Source organism: Pinus tabuliformis, chromosome J (genome assembly GCF_031772625.1).
Source record: "Pinus tabuliformis cultivar Carrire ecotype Pingquan chromosome J, CPIR1, whole genome shotgun sequence".
Lineage (NCBI taxonomy): Eukaryota > Viridiplantae > Streptophyta > Pinopsida > Pinales > Pinaceae > Pinus > Pinus tabuliformis.
Window position 1 is genome coordinate 409,041,185 of NC_142295.1, and position 19,239 is coordinate 409,060,423.

Sequence of the window (19,239 nt, forward strand, 5' to 3'; positions counted from 1 at the left end):
CCCAAAAGGTAATTTGCAATAAGCAAATGTTCCCCATGGACAAATGAATGCCGTTTTTGGTTGGTCGGCAGGTAGAATATTGATTTGATTATAGCCCGAAAAACCATCCATGAAGGAAAACATTTCACTTCCGGCACAATCATCAATAATTTGATCGATATAAGGCGTAGGATAGTTGTCTTTTGGACAAGCTCGATTGATATCCCTATAGTCGATACAGATTCTTATTGTTCCTTGTTTCTTGTTGACTGGAACAATATTCGATACCCAATCCGTTAACGGGATTGGATAAATGAAACCTGCTTTCAACAGCTTTTCGACTTCGGCTTTAATCGCAGCCGCTTTTCGAGGGTGAATCTGACGCAACCGTTGCCGAATGGGTTTAGCATCCAGGTAGGTTTTGATTTCATGAACAACAATGGCAGGATCGATTCCCGACATCTCCTCGTAAGACCATGCAAACACATCGCGGAATTCTTGGAATAGGGCCTTGTAAGTTTGGATTTCTTCTTCTGTACATGAGGCACCTATATGAATGTTCTCCTCAATTCCGGGCTTCACTGAAATATCAATGGGAATAGTACGAGAAATATTCCCTAAATTCAACTCTGAATCAGAATGTTTCGTTGGATCCTGAGCGTCTTTGACATATTCAGCGGTAAAGATAGATGAAAAATCATTTTCAAATGCATCATCCTTAGGTAAAAACGAAGATTTGTGATGGAGATCTTCCCATGGTAGATCGTCTACACTTAGGATTTCGCGAAGTTGTTCGTCAGATGACACGACTTCGGGAAACGCTATCCGTTCTAAGGTTGAGGTGAAAAATGATTCTTCACTGACCACATTCATTTGGTCGACTTCGGTTGAATGAAAGTCGGTAAAAGACATAAGAGCTTCATAAGCAATTTCATATGGACTCAAAGGCATAGCATTACCGAATGAGTCTATCTCAGAGTCAGATGGAACGTACCAAGGATCATCATAAATAATGTTTTCTGACGTAATCATATGAATTGTTGCAAACGAAGGTTCTACGCTGAGTGGAGGGAGAGGAAAAGTTCCCAGTAAACCGGAATCCTTAACTAAACCTACACCAACGTCCTTATAAGGGATTGTCGTCTTACCGACATGTTGGATGCTCTCTGAAGAGGCTGGGTCGGATGAAAAGTATGTCAACTGATCAATAGTCACGATCTTACCGTTGTGTGGAAACTTAATTACTCTGAAGACCGATGAAACGACCGCTGTCATAGCATATGACCAACTTCGACCCAAAAGAAGGTTGTAGTCTAGAGGGGCATCAACCACTTCCACATCCAGACTAACGGTTTTACCTTCTACCCCTATAGGCAATTCCTGTAGAATACCAAACGGACGGAACCCACGGCCATCAAAGGCCTTAAGGATGGTGGGGGATTGGTTCAACGAAGGAGAACCAAGGGATCTCCAACATTGAATAGACATAATACACGTAGAAGCTCCCTCATCAATCACAGTTCGATGAATAGGCCTGTTTTTGACTATCACTGGAATTTGGAAAGCCATTTGATGGGGGAGTCGTGGTGTACTATTTTCTAGATCGAAGATCATTAGATTCGGATCCTGAACGTCAACATCTCCTATAGCCGACAAAAGCAATTTTCGTTGTGCTGGACATGATTGCAGCACTTCTAACGCCGACATTGCTGAGGGTGAAACAGCTAAGTCCTCAACAATGTTGTAATTCTGGGCCGCTCTCGCATGTGGATTGAAAGCAGACCTTCGAAGTACACCCTTGGCGGGCGGTTTAATTACTAAGTCTGGGTTAGGTTTCTCGATCTGTAGTGGATCGGAACCAGGAGCTGAGGTTGATGGGTTAGAGTGAGAAGATTCTGCTTCCTTACCATCAACAGGATTCTTACTACCATAATCTTGCGATCGAGTCGCAATCCTTACATGAGACATCATCAAAATGGGTTCTTCACTGGCATTCGAGGAAGAACCTATCATCTTATTCTCCTGCTCCGGAAATGGATTTTTTAACACAGCAGGAGTGGGAGAACCTTTGACTATTTTCACTACCTCGGCTCGATGAGGGCAATCTCTCGTAAAATGATCCTCTTCACAAATAAGACAAGGATATCGAGGTTTGCGCTTTTCGTCATTGGTTTCCGACTTTTCAGTTTTCTCCTTTGGAGCCTTGTCTGCTTTAGCCTTCTTCTTTCCTTTCTTCTTCCCACCGTTTTTTGATTTGGCCGTAGATGACTCTACATCGTGAATATCGGCGGTAAGTTCAGGAGAAGACTCTCCTGTCGGGGAATCGGGCAAAGTGATAATAGGAGTAGTTGAAGCCTTGGAAGACTTCTTCTTACTCTTTGTATTCACGATACCAATCATACCATCAGCGGCATGAGATCCCGAAGGAGCAGCAGCGATTTGGTTCGACTTTGGAAGATCCGAAATCTTCTCGTGTAATGTACCCGACTGCGTGTAAACTAAGTCAAGGTATTGTGCCTGAGCAATGACTTGCTCCTCAGTAACTACTCCGGCCTTAGCTACATCTTCAGTAATTCTTGGTAATAATGATTTAACAAACCATTCAGCTAAGATTTGGTCCGGGATAAAAACTTTCACTAGCCTTCTTCGACGTCTCCACTCATGAATGTGATCTGAAATATACGTGGAGGTTGATTGTTTTAGTGAAGTTAATAACTCCGTACCGTTATCGTATCTGACCGGTAACTGAAAATGAGTTAAGAACGAGGTAGCTAACTGGCTAAAATTGTAAAAAGAGGCCCGTGGTAACTCAATGTACCACTTGGCCGCGAGACCAATGAGTGTACGCTGAAAAAGACGTAAACGGATCGAATCGTCCGAGATGGAATTTGAAGCACACCAGAGGTGGTAAGTCATCACGTGATTGGACGGATCCTCTCCAGACTTACCTTCGAACTTGGGTATATCGCTGGGCAACTTATTTGGCATTGACGGCCAGAACGGAAGATATTGAATTGGATCGTTCGTTAGGTGCGTCAAGTCTGGTAAATCCAAAGTTGCGATAAACGGTAACTGCCGGTTAGGATCTCTAAAACTCTGGGTCACAATACCGGCCCCAGGAGGAGGATATCCAGGATAACTAGGAACAGGAGTCGCATTTGGGATATTATATCCTCCTGGAAAACCAGGATTAACCGGACCGTACTGGGGTTGCTGAGGTTGTTGATAAGTGTACCCAGGATACGGTTGATACTGGTAAACCGGTTGTTGGACAGCTTGCCCAGGTTGATACTGTCCCTGGTACGGAGGTTGAACAAATTGAGGTTGAGTAGTAACAACCGTACTTATACCAGGTTGGCCTACAGGCATCTGGACTGTGGTTTGAATCGTAGATCCAGACAACGGTACAGATGTCTGAGGAGTGGTTACAGGGACAGTAGAAACCGGAGCCGTCGATACTCCAGAAGTAAGTATGGTAGATGTGGCGGTAGTTGCTGCAGCCGTTTGAGATGGAGTACTAGGTGCAATTGGCGGCTGAGTAACTACCGAAGTTACAGGGGTCTGAACACCTGACTGGACAGGTTGCGGTTGCTGGGGTGGACCAGGAACTACAGGTTGTCCTGCTTGAGGTACCGACTGTATACTTGGTTGCAACATCTGTTGACCTTGTGACGGATCCCATACTAACATTCCAGGGTATTGACCCATAACAGGTTGAGGGTACTGAGATCCATAGCCGGATTGAGGATAGGGTTGATAATTGTAAGGTGCAGTCCCATATGATTGCCCTTGAGGTGGTTGATAACTTTGACCTGAGTATTGACCTTGAGGTTGATAACCTTGAGATAAATACGGGTACTGGGGTTGACCTTGACCTTGAGGTTGGTATCCTTGAGGTTGATACCCTTGGGGTTGATACCCTTGGGGTTGCCATCCTTGAGGTTGCCATCCTTGAGGTTGATATTGATACTGAGGTTGACCTTGGGGTACATATTGAGGCTGGGGTTGACCTTGAGGTATGTATTGCCCCATAGGAGCGTACTGACCTTGAGGTTGCCCCCCAGACACGAATGAAGTACCTTGAGGTTGCCCCCCAGGCATTAACGAAGGCTGCCCCCCAGGCGGTAATTGGCCACCTTGAGGTTGGGTAACGGGAATTGATCCTGACATCATGTAAATGTCTCCTACACTCAATGGTACATTACCACTGTTTCCAACTAATAACCCATGATCAATGGGTTGAGGAGACGCTCCCGCAAAGGTACCAGAAAGAGATTGATACCCAGTAGGAACAGAAGGACCGCCATGTAAAAAAGATTCAGGACTTTGTGTAAACACAGATGACTGACCAGACATATTTACAGGAGTATGAATTCCTCCAGGTGGAAAAGGAGTACGAGGTGTAGAAAAACCTAGCCCAAAGTTGTCTAAATAATTGGTTAACGAAAGGTACCAAGTGGTACTTCTAGGAGGACTGTAAAAGATGGATTCACGCTCCCTTAGATCAAGGGTAATTTGATCTTCAGGATCAGAGACGCCTATTTCTTCCTCTGGAACAAGTTCTTCTATAGCAATCAAACCAACAGGAAGATTTTCGGTGATAATTCTTTCTATTCTCGGTGAATCAGGAACACTAGGAGTCGGAGTAACAGGTTCGGATATTTCTGGTTCTTCGCCTGTATCGCTAGCAGACGAAAAACTACCAACAAGTTCAGAAACTGTAACAGCTTCGGGATTATAACCTGTCTCTAAACTTTGGTAATCTGGATGGACTACCAAGGAAGATTCTCCTTCTTCAGGTGAACCTACTCTACTGCCACTAGGAGGAGTTACAAGGACCTTTAAACCTTCTAAATTACTGGGGTCGTCTCGAGGAGGTTCACCCCTAAGTATACGGGATCTTCTCAACAATTCGGCCACAGAAACAACTTCAGGAGACTGGCCCCGAATTCTACGGGACTGTCTCGGTAATTCCGCCACAGCTAAAAACTTTTAACTACTACACACGAAAACAAAATAAAATTTCAAATCAAACCACCTAAAGTCTCTAAAGAACCAAACAAATTTGAAACACACGCCTAAAGAATCTAGGGCGTCAAACCAAACACAAACAGTATCTTCTGGACCAAAAGCGCTAGTTGGTGATTAGGTCCAACCTCGCAGGATTCAGTACAGAAATGGCGGGTGGAACAGTTACGCCGACAACCTGCTTAATGAATAGACTGGACCAAGTTCCTCCACTTTAACCGTCTCGAGTGAAGTGAACCCCCCAGAAAATCCAAGTGAGTATAGCCGACGTCTGCTCCAGGTACAGTGGGACCTTCCCTCCACCGTCACCTTGGGTAGAATCCTAGAGATTATGGTCACTAAGGTTACCAATGGCCACAAGTACACCTGGGGGAACAGTCTAAACTCCGACAGCACGCAAGGGCAGAGTAGCAAGCTCAATCCCCTTACCGGCTCCTTGACAGTAATCCAAGGTTTACCGATAAGTGACCCCTGGCTCCTCGACAATGGTTAATCCGAGGTTTACCGTTTGTAATACGTACTGTCTGGCGTCGTTCCCAACGAGGGGGGAATGATCCCCTCACTGGTTCGGACACGAGCTCGTGCTTCTCCTTTAAGAGGAGCTTTCCCAGAGTGTAAATGTAACAATTGGATTTGATTCTATCACAAGATCGACTACTTGTTTGTTTTACTGCCTTGGAGAGTTAAGTACTTACCTATTCCAAGACACTAGCCTAAGCTATGTTGGTGCTTTAGAGCCCTAGAAAATAAAAGTTACTAGTTCAATTTTACTTTAAGTGTTACTTTTAAGGTTGTTCTTTAAAGTCACAAGGTGATGGAAGTGAAACCAATGGTGTGCAGACTCGACTCCAACCACTACAAAAATGCACCTAAGATGATCTATACTATTTTTTCTTTTTCAATGAAAACCTTTAACTAAAAGAGTTGAGAGAATGCAATTTTTAAAGAAAACAACTTCCTTAGAAAAGACAATCAAAGAAACAATTCTCTTTTTCTTTTCAAGCACACAAACATAACCACTCTTTACTTGCACGAAAAACTCTTTTTCTTTCAAAAACTTTTAAAGCTACTTGAAACAAAACTTTTCAAAGGAGATATTTTTGTATTTTCTCTTTTCAATAAAGCATGTAAAGCTACCTTTAACAAAAAACAATCTCAAAATCTACAAAACTATGAAAATTTGACTCACAAGCAAACCAAAAGAGAGATTACTCTAAGTAAACCTAACAAGGGAAAAGCTCATAAAGGCGATTCTAGGATGTTTTACTTGATCAAAATCAAATCAAGGACTAGCTAATGCAGAATCAAAAGACTAGCCAAAACAAAACTCAAATCTTTTTGTTTTTTCGTAAAATGGAATTCAAGACTTAAATAACAAGCACTTCGAAAATGGCCCAAAAGACAACTTGATGGTAAGTTACTTCTACAGGTAGAATTTAGAACAGGTCTGACTTCTTAGAAAGTTGACAAAACCAGAGATATCTAAGGCTTGACAATTCCTACCGCTAAAGTCACTACAAGACCTACTCAAAATCAAACCCTAGGGCTTACACTTCGACGAAATCCACTAAAACACTTAATGCTAATGAAACCAGTTCAGGTGAAGATTCTGGACAAGGGACTGATGAGTCTGGGCAGAAAAAACTAAGAAAAAACAAAATCTAAGAGCAAAAAAGGCAAAAAGTGGAATTTTCTTAAATTTTGGCAGGGGACGCAGGCAACCCGTTAACACAGGTGCGGGCCCGCTCTGTGCACACAGCAAAAGTGCGTCCAGGGACGCACTGTGCAGCACTCAGAGGGTGCGTCCTACTGAAAAACTCAAGAAAACCAAAAATAAAACTAATCCTAAGCTAACCCACCCAGAGACAAGGTCACAGAGCCAAAACCAGAAAAATAAACCAATTTTCTCAAAGCAAAGTTCATACAAAAGAAAGGACTCTTTTCATTAATGGAAACTATCCCCAGTGGAGTCGCCAATTTGTCACACGGAATCAGTCAAGGGTGCGGACACAGCTGACCTTCCTAGAAGTCTAAGACATTCTAATGACAAACAAAACAAACTGGAGCTATCCTTCTCTAAACATACATTATGATATGAGAAATCAAGTGTTTCGTTCTTACCTCTGTCCAAACGCTGTTGTAGAAGTCCAAGCTTTGTTGATCTGGATGAGCTCCTCCTTTTCTCCAAAACCTGCAATCACCAACAGTCAAACAATTAAATAGCACCTGATTATAACATAAAACAAAGCATATTCAACACATAGACCAAGGAGTACATGAAATAACCCATTAACAACAAGCTATTGAGAAGAATGGACCAATTTGCATTAAAGGTAATCAAAAGGAACCATTACAACCTGAGCCTTGGTGTTGTGCAAGCTCCTTCCAGGGTCCACAAGAGTCTTCCTCTACTTTGACAAAGCTCACCCACTTCCAAATAGAACAAGTAAAGATGACAATCTCTCCTCACAAGCTTCTAAATGGGAGTCCTAATTCCTGCAGCATTTACCCTCAGAAATCTATAGCTTTCAACCTTTTTCCTTCTGGCTCAATACCTCTTTTTATAGTGCTCAAGAGGAAGTTAATCAGGTCCACCATTAATGGGATAGTCCCCTCTTTGGATGGGATCACTCCCTTATTGATGGGATAAGTTCCTCCTTGATAGGAGTGCATGAACCATCTGGAGGCGCTCAATACTCATCCAAGAATCTTCTAGAATGCTCTAGAAATGACCACAAGTAAGTTTTTTTAAGATTCAACTTGCGCATTTTAACCTTTTCAGAGGGACGCACCTGCCCCTTTAGATACAGAGCGTCCTTGGACGCAGACCTTATGAACAAAAGGTGCGTACTCGCAGGCAAGGCTTGAGAGAACCTGTGTACCCAGAGATAAACATGTTTTATAAAGACTTTCTCTCTTTCTTGGAGTTTGATATGAATAGTAGAGGCATAAGACTTGCTCAAAAGGGTAGTATGACTGTTGATTGAGCCATACCGACTGTAAATAGCCATGGTGACATTTTTTAGTGTAACAACTATTGCTCCCATGCAATATATATAGTCTCGTCCAAGGAGTAGGTTATAATCCAAGGGTCCTTGAACGACCATCATGTTCATTTGAACGGTCTTCCCTTTCAATGTAACAGGTACATTGGGGAGGATCCCTAATGGTCGACTCATTCCTTTATCGAAACCCGAGAGATTTCTTATCTCAGGCAAAAGCGCCGGGGAACCCAGTGATTTCCAAGCAATAGAGGAAAGGATACTCACAGATGCCCCTTCATCAATGATAGTGCCAGCCATTACCATTCTGTATATTTGGACTATGATTATGAATGGGATGCTGGCTCGCAACCGGGGTCTTCCTAGTTGGTTCCAATCAAAGGACACAACCAGGTTGCTTGGTGGTGGGACCGAATACACGGCCGGATATGACCCTGACGATGTTCCTTCCTGCGATAAAGGAATGGGCGCATTGCCCTGATTCTCATCAGAGTCGGTGTTGATGAAAAGAATCTGGATGGTGTCATCCTTATTCTCTTCAGTGAGGGTGTCATTTGAAGATGAATCTTCAGTGACGGTGTCATTTGATGATGAAACTTCTGAAGGGAGAACCGGGTCAACTGCCGTTTCGACCTTTAGACTTTCGTCCGGTCTGGATTCAGTAGGTTCATTTTCAATGACTGACGCTTCAGCTGACCACTTGAGCGGGCCAGCTGTATTCTCAACCAACGAAGGACTTGGCACGAGTTTTTTGTATCCAGGAGGAAGTCTCAACGGTGAAACCGGACGATCTTCCAAAACTCTCTTCGCTTCGTCTAAGAAGGGACAACGGTGGATGGCGTGATCGCCTTCACACAGTCTACAAGGGGATCTTGCTCCCCCTCTTTGTCTTGAACCTTCACTTTCGCTGGTTGACGGTAAGCATTCAACATGGCTATCAGAGGTTGATGCTCCCGAACTGTGCAAACGAGGGGACCAGTCCCTTAGTATCTGGGAAATACAGGGACAATCTCTATGGAAGTGGTCTCCTCTACATATGACACATGGCGATTTAGGCCCGGTCTGTGCTGTGTGTGGACTTTTGTCAGATGTCTTTTGCTTGCCCCCAGTCGCCTTAGGCTCCTTCTTCTTCTTTTCTCTCTTCTTCTTCTCCTTCTTCTCCATGGGAGCTTGGCTTTTGCCAGCTCTACCTTGCGAAGATGAAGGATTGGAAGAAGAGTTATAGGAAGTAGAAGGCTGGTGGGCAGCTCTAGACTGATCTAACTGTTGACTCGACTGTTCAGGAACCATGGTGTTCTGAACTACATTGGTTGAGAATAGCCAAATTGGCAGGCCAATTGTCAGTCCTGGAAGCGACAATGTGGCCATGTGGGGCGCACCAACTTCTCCCCAAGAGGAGAAAGGACTAGGATTTCCATCATGTGGAATTCCTTGGTTGGTGCGTTCCATGTTCTCGACCTACAGATCAACGCAGGAATAAGAGGTGATTATGTTCCGTTTAAAATAAATTTTATAACGACGCTTTAGACACAACTTGCTTTTTCACTTTTTAAGAGTCGAGAAAAAGCTAAAGATGACTCTAGTCTCCTTCGATGTTTTAACGAGCCCGAAGTGACAAATGCTCGGATGGACTTTTTCAGTTATAGAGTTTGAAAAAGGCCAAAAGAAACTACTCTGGAGTTCTAGGCAGAGGGTGTGCCAAACTTTTCGTAAAACCACAGAATACGTTTTACGGTACAGGTGGTCGATCTTCGTGAATGCTGTGTTCACTGCATTGCGATCAGTAGGGCGGCCGACACGGCTTCCTATGGATAAAGGCTTTGTTCCTATAGGGGTCTCCCAATATATACGCGACGGTACGTGGGAGCACAAGTCCGTTTGATACTTATCGCTTCACCGTGGAGGAATCACCCAACCACTCAACGCGAAGATATCATGTTTAACGACGCCGGAACACGTCTCTAGCTTAGACCTCTATGTGTTTGCGTTATGTTTCAAAGCATTGTTATGCAAATTCAATTTATTTTAAGGTTGATCTTGTTTAGCAGTTTGCCTTTATGGATCACCACGAGATGTATGGTACAACTCCTAAATGCAGTCTAAAGATGAGAAGCAAGCTTTTTCAATCTTTTCAACTTATGAAAATCTTAACTACTGAGGGAAAAGAAAGACATCATCTTTTCACACAGATCATAGAGCACACACTAATGCACATTTTTCTAAATCAACATGCAAACTTATCAAATGCAAAATGCACAATGCAGGTATTTCTTTTCTCTTTCTTAATGTTGATGTACTACAAAAAGAAAGCTGTTGTATAACTTTCAATTCAATTTCAAGTGAAAACAAACAAGCTTTTGTCCAAAATCAAAAGACACCTTAAGATTTACTTGTTTCGACACTAGAAATACATAACTTCAAACCATATGATGAAAGAAAAAGCTCAATCAGCTACGAACAACAAACAAACTAACTCTTAAGATCAAAACGACACTTATCACATGTCTAGATCTAAGAGGTCACAGCAAGACTAGTTCACTTTTGTTATGGGAAACTGCAAATGATGTAAGAAATACACAAAGAAAAAATACAGTTTCTTTATACAACCGAGGCAGAATAGTGGCAAAGAAAGGTGGTTTCAGATAGGTACATTGACTGATAACAGGCTGCAAAAACAGGGATGAAAACAGGGCAACAGAAAGCAGGGAACCCCAGTTGCACAAGGCCTAACTGGTTTAGTGCAGGTAGTACACTGTCAGTTTGACATTCAGCACAGGTAGCCCCTTCGGGACCTGCGATGAAATGCAGACTGCCTTCACAGTGCCTGCAATGAAGAGAGAAACTCTCGTTTTTCTCAGTTTCCGGGTCACAGATTGCTCAAAAATCAACAGTTTTTGGCCAACTCAAAGCTATCAATCAAGTACACACTAAAGGATGAAAAGGAGGATGAAAAGCCATCAATAAGAGCTATTCAGAGTCCTTTTGGATCAGCTCTTCAAATCATAAACATGCCCAGAAACTGAGCTAGAGTAGCTGCCCTCTACTTTGAATTTGAAAACTCCAAATGCAGTTCGATTCGGTACTCCCTGTGTTTAGGAAATGAATAACAAAAACAAAAACAACCAACAAGATACGGTCCCCAGTGGAGTTGCCAATTTGTTGTTGGGAAAAGTATCCAATACGGAATGACCCTATCCCACTCTAAGGGTGATAGTACCTCAGCAACAATCGAAGAAAGGATATTTAAGATTTCTTCTTTATGAGATGTAAAAGAGGGGAGAAAGAGATCCACTAACCGATGTCTTCCGCTAATGATTGATCTAATCTTCTCTCCTTGCTGCTTGATCCCAGCTCCTTGCTCTTTCACTGGCCCAGCTACACCAAGATCCTGCAAAATGGCAAGAGAGGGAAACTACAAGAAGCATACATTCATAATTGATTCAAGGATTAGAATAAATCAAATACACAAGCATAACAATACACCATTGAAACACATACATATAGAAGAACCTCAAATGCTTTATTAATGGAAGAAGTAAAGTTCAGGAAGTGATACAACCATAAGAGGCCCAATCCAGCATCACCTTCCCAGCAGAAAGAAATCTCCTCTTCACCTCCTTCAAAGCAAATCACCCAATAGTTCTAAACTAAAACCAATAGCAATTCTTTACATTCACAAGATTCCAGCCTCCCTAGACCTCATGAGAGAGATCTATATATAGGAGTTTTGGAGAAAGGATGAGTCAGCTTGAGAGTTGACTAGTGTCCTCTCTCACTTCAGTTATTCTTCAATTCTTGAGTCCACTTGGAGGTTCTTGCTTCCACTTGGAGATCTAGACCCTCTTACTCATCACCAGTCGAATTCCTTGATCCAAGTGTCATTTTGGAAGCTTCCTGGGCATTGACACCTTGAGGAATGATTGTGCCACATGTCCCAATTCGCCCAGCGCAGGTAGCCTTCCTTGCAGTTGACATTCAACGCAGGTAGCCAGTGGAGCAGTTGACATTCAGCGCAGATGCTCAGTGGAGCAGTTGACATGATCCAGAATTTCCTTGTTTTTGAGTGTTTTCAGGTGGAGAACTTTTATTTAGTTCTGTGGTTTGCTGACCTTGTTCCTCTAGGGGTAGGAACAACATGTTTTAGGGACTTTGGATCCCTTGGATTATGGACATTTCATGCTTCATGCTGTAAGGCACAAAAATGTCTATAACAGGTACCAAGTGGATGCTACATCAACACCATTACTTAGATATGTGGAGTTAGTCACTCTGGACATTCAAGAAGATCCTAAAAGGTCCAAAACCATAACACTAATAGTGGCTTGAAAAAAGTGAAAACCCTAAACCTTAAATAGTTTCCAAGCTATGTTAAATACTACGTCACTAGGAAGAGAAGGGGTTCCATCTTTTTAGGATTGTATTAAAACATAGTTGAGCACAACATCTAGGATTGGCATTTGAGATCAAAACAAAGGAGAAAGATAATTTGCAACAACCATATAGACAACAATGTCATAGGCAACTCAATCGTAAATGCCCCTTTCTTTGTATTTGTATTTCCATAATTAAATAAAAAAGAGTAGAGTATAAGCCTCACATTCTAATTAGGTTTTCTTTTATATGATATCTCCTGAGTTATATCTTGTATTAAATTATATGATTTTTATATTCACTTACATTTTTTTCTTTTATGGGTTTAAATATTTATATGTATTTAACACTAACGAAGTGTTGGGACATGCGAAAACCCTAATCTGAAATCATTATCAAACTATGTTAAACACTAGGTCACTAGAAAGAGGGGGTTCCATCTTTCTAGCATTATATTGTCTCGTGGTAGAGTAGAGCATCTAAGAGTTAGATTTAAGAGCATAACATAAGAACCATTTAGAATACAATGTCAAAAAAAACTCTGTAATAAATACTCGTTTTTCTGTATGTAAAGTTTCATAATTAAATAAAATATAATAGAATATAAGTCTGCTTTTTAATTAGATTTCTCTGATATAATATTTTATAAATTACATATTTTATTAAATCATATAACTAATATTTCCATTTACTTATTATTTTTTTAAATTTTTTTTGTAAGCTGAGGAGAGTCCATTTTTTCTATTATCATAAAATGAGATCAATACAAAAATGTGGTGATCTGAACCCGCCCCTAAGGGAAACCAGGTTTCTTGACCACCTGAAGTTTTTAATAGCAAGCCAAAAATAATATATCCTCAGTCTATCTTTCCAAGCTTTATAAACTGCGATCCTATATCTATTTAAACTGTTTTTTGTCTGCATATTAAAATAAAAACAACAACCTACAAAAAGCTGTCTGTAACTAGAGGGAGATTTTGCATAAAAACCTCTTTACATCAAGCCTTCTCTTACTGGTTCATTGTTCTTGGCTGTTGCTCCTTTTCCTACTTGATTCCCGATCCTCCTGCTTGTAACTGCTGCTGAATTTCGTCCATCTTCTTGTCCTGCATGAGCAAGGTAATCTGAATATTCCTCAGCTCCTTTTTCAGGTTTGGTATCCCCTGGGATAGTTCTGCCATTTCCATGGCTACTTGTTCCATGGCTTTGGAAAGGAGTCTCTTCATCACCCAATATACGTGCAGAGATTGTTTATATATGGTCATTCGTCCCCTCGTATTACTTGAGTCCGGGAGAAGATACTCCCAATCCTCCATTGCCGACTCTGACTGAGCCTGTATTGACTCTTCTTCCAGGTGTTCAATTATCCTTTGAATTTTTGGGTTTGTGTTATGGCAGTATGCCCTTTCAGTAGCCTGCGCTCTCCTTCCTATCTCCCTCCTCCCTTTTCTACCTTTCCTTGTTGCGCTGGCCTCCCCTGCTTCTGCCATCCCTCCTCCGCTTCTTCTTCCTCGCCCGCCTCTTTCTCCCGCTCCTCCCCTTCTCCTTTGTCCCCCCCTGCCTCACCGTCCTCTTCTCCCTACTCTTCTTTCGTAATCCTCTCCTTCTTCCTCAATCTGGTACCCCTCCTCAACCTCTCGGCCTCTTTTCCTCGTCTGAGTCCTACCCGACCTTCCGCCCCTGCCATAATCTTCATATCCAGGTACTTCTTTCTCTGGCTCGAAGTCACGAATGTCGACCTCATCCTCCGAATCGTCATGGTTTGACAGAATTTCTTTCTCTGTCTCCTCCTCTGCAATGCCTTTGCCTTTCTCCTCGTCTTCCTCTCGTTTCTGAATGCCTCCCTCAACCTTACTTCGCGTCCATCTCCCTGCACCCATGCTCCTTCCCTCAGCCATTATCCCTTTTCGCCTCAGATTTTCATGCCTTCCTTCTTTCTGTTGCAGGTTCCTGGTCCTTCCCCGCCCTTGAACTGTGCTCGTCGACACTTTGTCACCCTTCTTCGTTCTCCTGCATGCCCCTCTCCTGTTTCTTTTTTCTTGCCACATTATCGCTTTAAACTTTCTCCTCTGCCTCCTTTTCTTATTGACTAACTTCCTTTCCGCTCCTCCACCTGTCTTATCTTTGCTATCATGGGTCTGCCCATCCCATTTCAGCCTGACATCTCCACCTCCCTTCATCGGTACTCTTCCCTCACCTCTCCTTGGGATGATATCCTTTTCCGCGGTTCGCTTGATCCCATTAATCATGATTTGATCTCCGCTTGCCCGTTCCTGCATGCTCCTTGTCCGGGCATTTATTGTCCTGTCTACTCTCTTCCTCCTCACGATCGGAAGTCTATTGATTATCCTTTTTCCGGGCAATTGATTCATTATGATCTTGGATTATTATATTTTTAAGTTCGCTCTAGCTCGGTTCATCCTCTATTGATGGCCAACTAACGTCCAGTATTCTGTTCGACTCTTTACTCCCCCAATTCGCCAGCAGATCCGCCGCTCTATTCCCTTTTCGCCTTACATGGCTTATTATTTTATATTCAATTCTATTTAGTAGCCCCTCAATCTCTTGAATGATCCCCGCAGTCCTCCAACTTTTCGTTACTTGTTCCCAACTCCTGCCATCCCTTAGTTTTCGGAGCATCTCTATTGTGATCTGTGAGTCTCCTTCGATTTCCAGGTTCATGTACCTATTCCTTACTGCGACCCGTAATCCCTGATGTACAGCCAAAAGCTCTGCTTCGTTATTCGTCATTTCACCTCCCCATTCCGAAAACACCCACCTTGTATTTTCCCTGTTGTCCCTGAAGATGCCCCCCAAGCCTGCTTGCCTTGGGTTTCCTTTGGACGCCCCGTCGAAGTTCAACTTAATCAAATGTTCTCCAGGATATCTGAAATGGTTAGGGCTCTGTGTGAGAGGTCCGATCCTTTTCTCTGCTCAGGGGTAGACCATGCTAAATTCGATATTTAATTTGGAAACTATTCTCCATTCTTCCTGATTCATTTTCCAGCCCTCCTCCTCCCATACCTCTGATAGAACAGTTTCTTTTATCGATCTACATATTTCTTCCCATATTCTTGCAGCTTGGCAGCTTTTATCCCTGAAAATCCTCCTATTTCGTTCTTTCCAAATAGACCATATGACGAACCCCACTGACAAATTCCATACTCTTCTTACTACTCTACTGAGGAATTTTCCTTTGCCCCATTGCATCATAGTATTCACAATGTTGTTCGCATCTCTTTTTGTTTTTCCAAAGAGTACTCTGATTTCCTCCCACAAACTCCTCGCAAATGGACATTTATTAAGTATATGCTCTTGGGTTTCAACTTCTTTTCTGCATAAGCTACATCTTGAGGGCCCATAGAAGCCTCTTTGCTGGATTTTGTCCCATGTCAGAGTCCGCTCTTTGCTCACCAACCATGCAAAAATTGTTACTTTCGGCCACCACTTGCCTTCCCATATTACTCTCCAATCAACAGCTCCTTCCTCCCTTTCCTGTTTCGTTGCTAAATAATACGCTTCTTTTACTGTATAGGTTCCTTTCATAGATTTTCCCCACCTAAGGATATCCCTTCCTGGTCTGATTTTAATTTTTCTCAATTCTACCTCCTTAGTATATAATTTTTCTATATCCTGGTTTATATTTTCATACCATTCCTCTGGCCTCCTCCAAACCCTCCATATATCATTGGACTCTCCCTCTTTCTAGTAATCCCTCACATATTCTAATCCTGCCCTCTTCGCTTTTTGTTGGACTTCTTGTAGGGTTTGTATCCTTGCCAATTTATCTCGCTGCTGCCATCCTTCCTCCCAGAATCTGGCATTGCTCCCCTCACGGATTTCCCAAAAGGCATGATTATTAACTATGTCCTTATTTTAGCTTGCAAGTTCCCAGATTGAAGATCCTTTTGGGATTTCCTCAGCTCTCAGTCTTCCCTCTACTGTTTCCGGCATATTATATTTTTGATTCCATATTCTCTTCCATACATCATTTCCCCCCTGCACCCATCTCCACCAAATTTTTGCCCCTAGTACCTTATTTAAAATTTCCGGATCTCTCACACCCAGACCTCCTTCTTCTTTTCTTTTAGTTACATTTTTCCATGAAACCAGAGCCCATTTCCTCTGTTGCTTGGGTCCGCCCCATATGAATTTCCCAAATATTTCCTTCATTCTTGAACATACTCCTTTGGGTGCTGCCATAATGGACAGAGGATAGATAGGTATCGATTGCAGGACTGATTTTAACAGTACAATCCTACTTGCAATGTTCAAGGATCTAAAGGACCAACTTGCCAATTTGTTTTTTATTTTTTCCAACGTACTCTGCCAGTTTTTCATCCGAGTAGGGTTTATGTCCAACTGGATTCCCAAATACTTAGTAGGTAGTTCTCCCTGTCTAAAGCCTAGAGTTCTGGTAAGATGAGCTTTGATAGAATCAAGAGTATTAAATATGAAAGTGCACGATTTTTCATTGTTTATTTCCATACCTGATGCCTCCATGAATATTTCTAATACTCTCTTGAAGTTCCTCACCTCTTTGACTGAAACGTCGCCAAATAGCATCACATCGTCTACAAACTGTTGGTGTGTGATGGGCAGATTGTTTCCCCATAGTTTTATGCCTTTAATTCTCTTTTCCCTTAGCTCTTTTTTGAGATTTCTTCCTAAACCCCCCACTGCCATTATAAATAGGAATGGAGAAATAGGATCTCATTGCCTGATTTCCCTTGTTGCATTGAAATTACTCGTTGGTGTACCATTTACCAGAATTGAGAAATTCGGAGTTGAAATCATACTGTAGACCCATTCAATCCATTTTTATTGGGGACAGGTTTTATGTCTCTCCCTTTCATCCCTATTTGAAGGGACCCATTAATGCACCATCTTATGTGTCAGTGTTAGGCAGTTCCAATTGACCAATTCCAGCGCAGCGACTCATCACAAGTCGCCCCTCGACAATAACATGGTGGCCCCACCTCCAGAAAGAATTCATATGTCATACATGGGTTAATCTAAATTTGTGAGAGATATTTAATCTTATTAATGACCCAATTTCTTATGATCTTAGTTATCGTACAATGTCATCTAAGATCCCCTGAATATTACTTAATCCCAAAGTGGTTTACGTGAAAAGTATAAAATATTTACTAAAAATGAGACTTCCATGCTTAGTACGCTATGCATTGATCAAGACCATATTATTTACTCAAACTAAATTATTTTCAATGCAATTTGTACAGGTATTTTAAGAATGAATAAGTGGGGGAGGATTAACGAGTTGGAAGTTGAAGACCCAGAAGATATGATACAATTTTCAGCAGAAGACTTAACATGGACAGAGATTGAGGGGGACCAAGTTGCAGTTATTCCATATTGTCGACTTGATGATTTCATAAGTGGAGAGGAATCAAATGAAAGTGCACCCACTCAATTTCTTCTTAAGAATCATCGAAGTAACAAAATAGAGGATATCAAACACACCAATTACTCAAAATTCCTGGAGTACAGTGTGTGAGTCTCTATATGCTTTTTCAAGATACGTGTAATTTTTTCAATATGCATAAATATTATATCTAATTTGTAGTAATTTTTTTACGTACAGTTATTGGTGTTCATATGGTCCACAGTCGACAAGGAGAATTAGGAGTGCATCATCAGATCCAAAGACAACCCACAATCGACATGAAAGTATTAAAGTTGGTTGCCAATGTCACTTCTTTGTGCGACGACTTGTGATGAGACCAGATGATGCTGTAATAATATATACTGCATGTAGACATATTGATGAATCCAATGTTATTTGTCATGGGACAGATGCAGTTGGAAGGTCCATGAGATTCAATTATGCACCACATTTAAGTTGGCATATGCGATCTAGTGTCCAACATTTCGTTAAAAGAGGTTTTAATGTTACAATGATATGGGACAAGTTCATCTCTGATGTGAAGGATGGATCTGGTGAGTTATACACAGGGATATCTCGAGATACCTACATGACAAAAAAAGATATAAGTAACATTTACAATGATATCATAAGGCTAGAGTATGTTAAAGATCAAAGTGATCCAAAGAGTGTGGAGTGCTGGTATAAGGAAAACCCAGAGAGTTTTTTCTTCTACCAAAACAAGATCTTGTTGAAAATATCCTTTTTATCATAGGCATACAAACAAAGTGGATGTGTTCAATGATGCTGAAATACTCTCACAATAATATTATCTCAATGGATTCAACCTTTAGTACAAATAAGTACGGGGTGAGTACATATTTATCCTAAATCCGATTCATTTATTTAACCTCATATTAATGCATGTATCTTATATAAATATAATTATGCATATTTTTTGTAATGCAGTATCAACTTTACACCTTAATGGTTTTCGACGAACATCACAATGGGGTTCCAATAGCTTGGTTGATATGATCACGCAATACTATAGCTGATCTTTCTAAATGGATGTTGGCCTTACTTGCAATTGGAAACAAAGAGCGACCAGATTGGCATATCTTACGTATATGCCCAATTTCCGTATATGCGCATATTTTCCGTATATACGGAAGACATGCGCATATCTTCCATATATGCCCAATTTCGGTATATGCGCACATCTTCCATATATGCACAGTTTCCGTATGTGTGCAATTCCTGTATACGGAAGATATGCGCATATACGGAAGATATGCGCATATACGGAAATTGGGTATATACAGAAGATATGCGCATATCTTCCGTATATGCCCATTTTCCGTATATGCACAATTTCTGTATATGGAATCTGTGCATATACGGAAGATATGCGCATGTCTTTCGTATATGTGCATATCTTCCGTATATGCACAATTTCCGTATACAGGAATT

General features: G+C 41.6%; 1 protein-coding gene across 1 annotated transcript; it reads right to left on the reverse strand.

Moving 5' to 3' along the window:
- Positions 1-14,786: 14,786 nt before the first annotated feature.
- Positions 14,787-15,131, reverse strand: LOC149227570 (uncharacterized). The gene has a single exon (XM_089380537.1). It carries the CDS (start codon positions 15,129-15,131, stop codon positions 14,787-14,789), a length of 345 nt encoding a protein of 114 aa, XP_089236663.1.
- Positions 15,132-19,239: the final 4,108 nt, after the last annotated feature.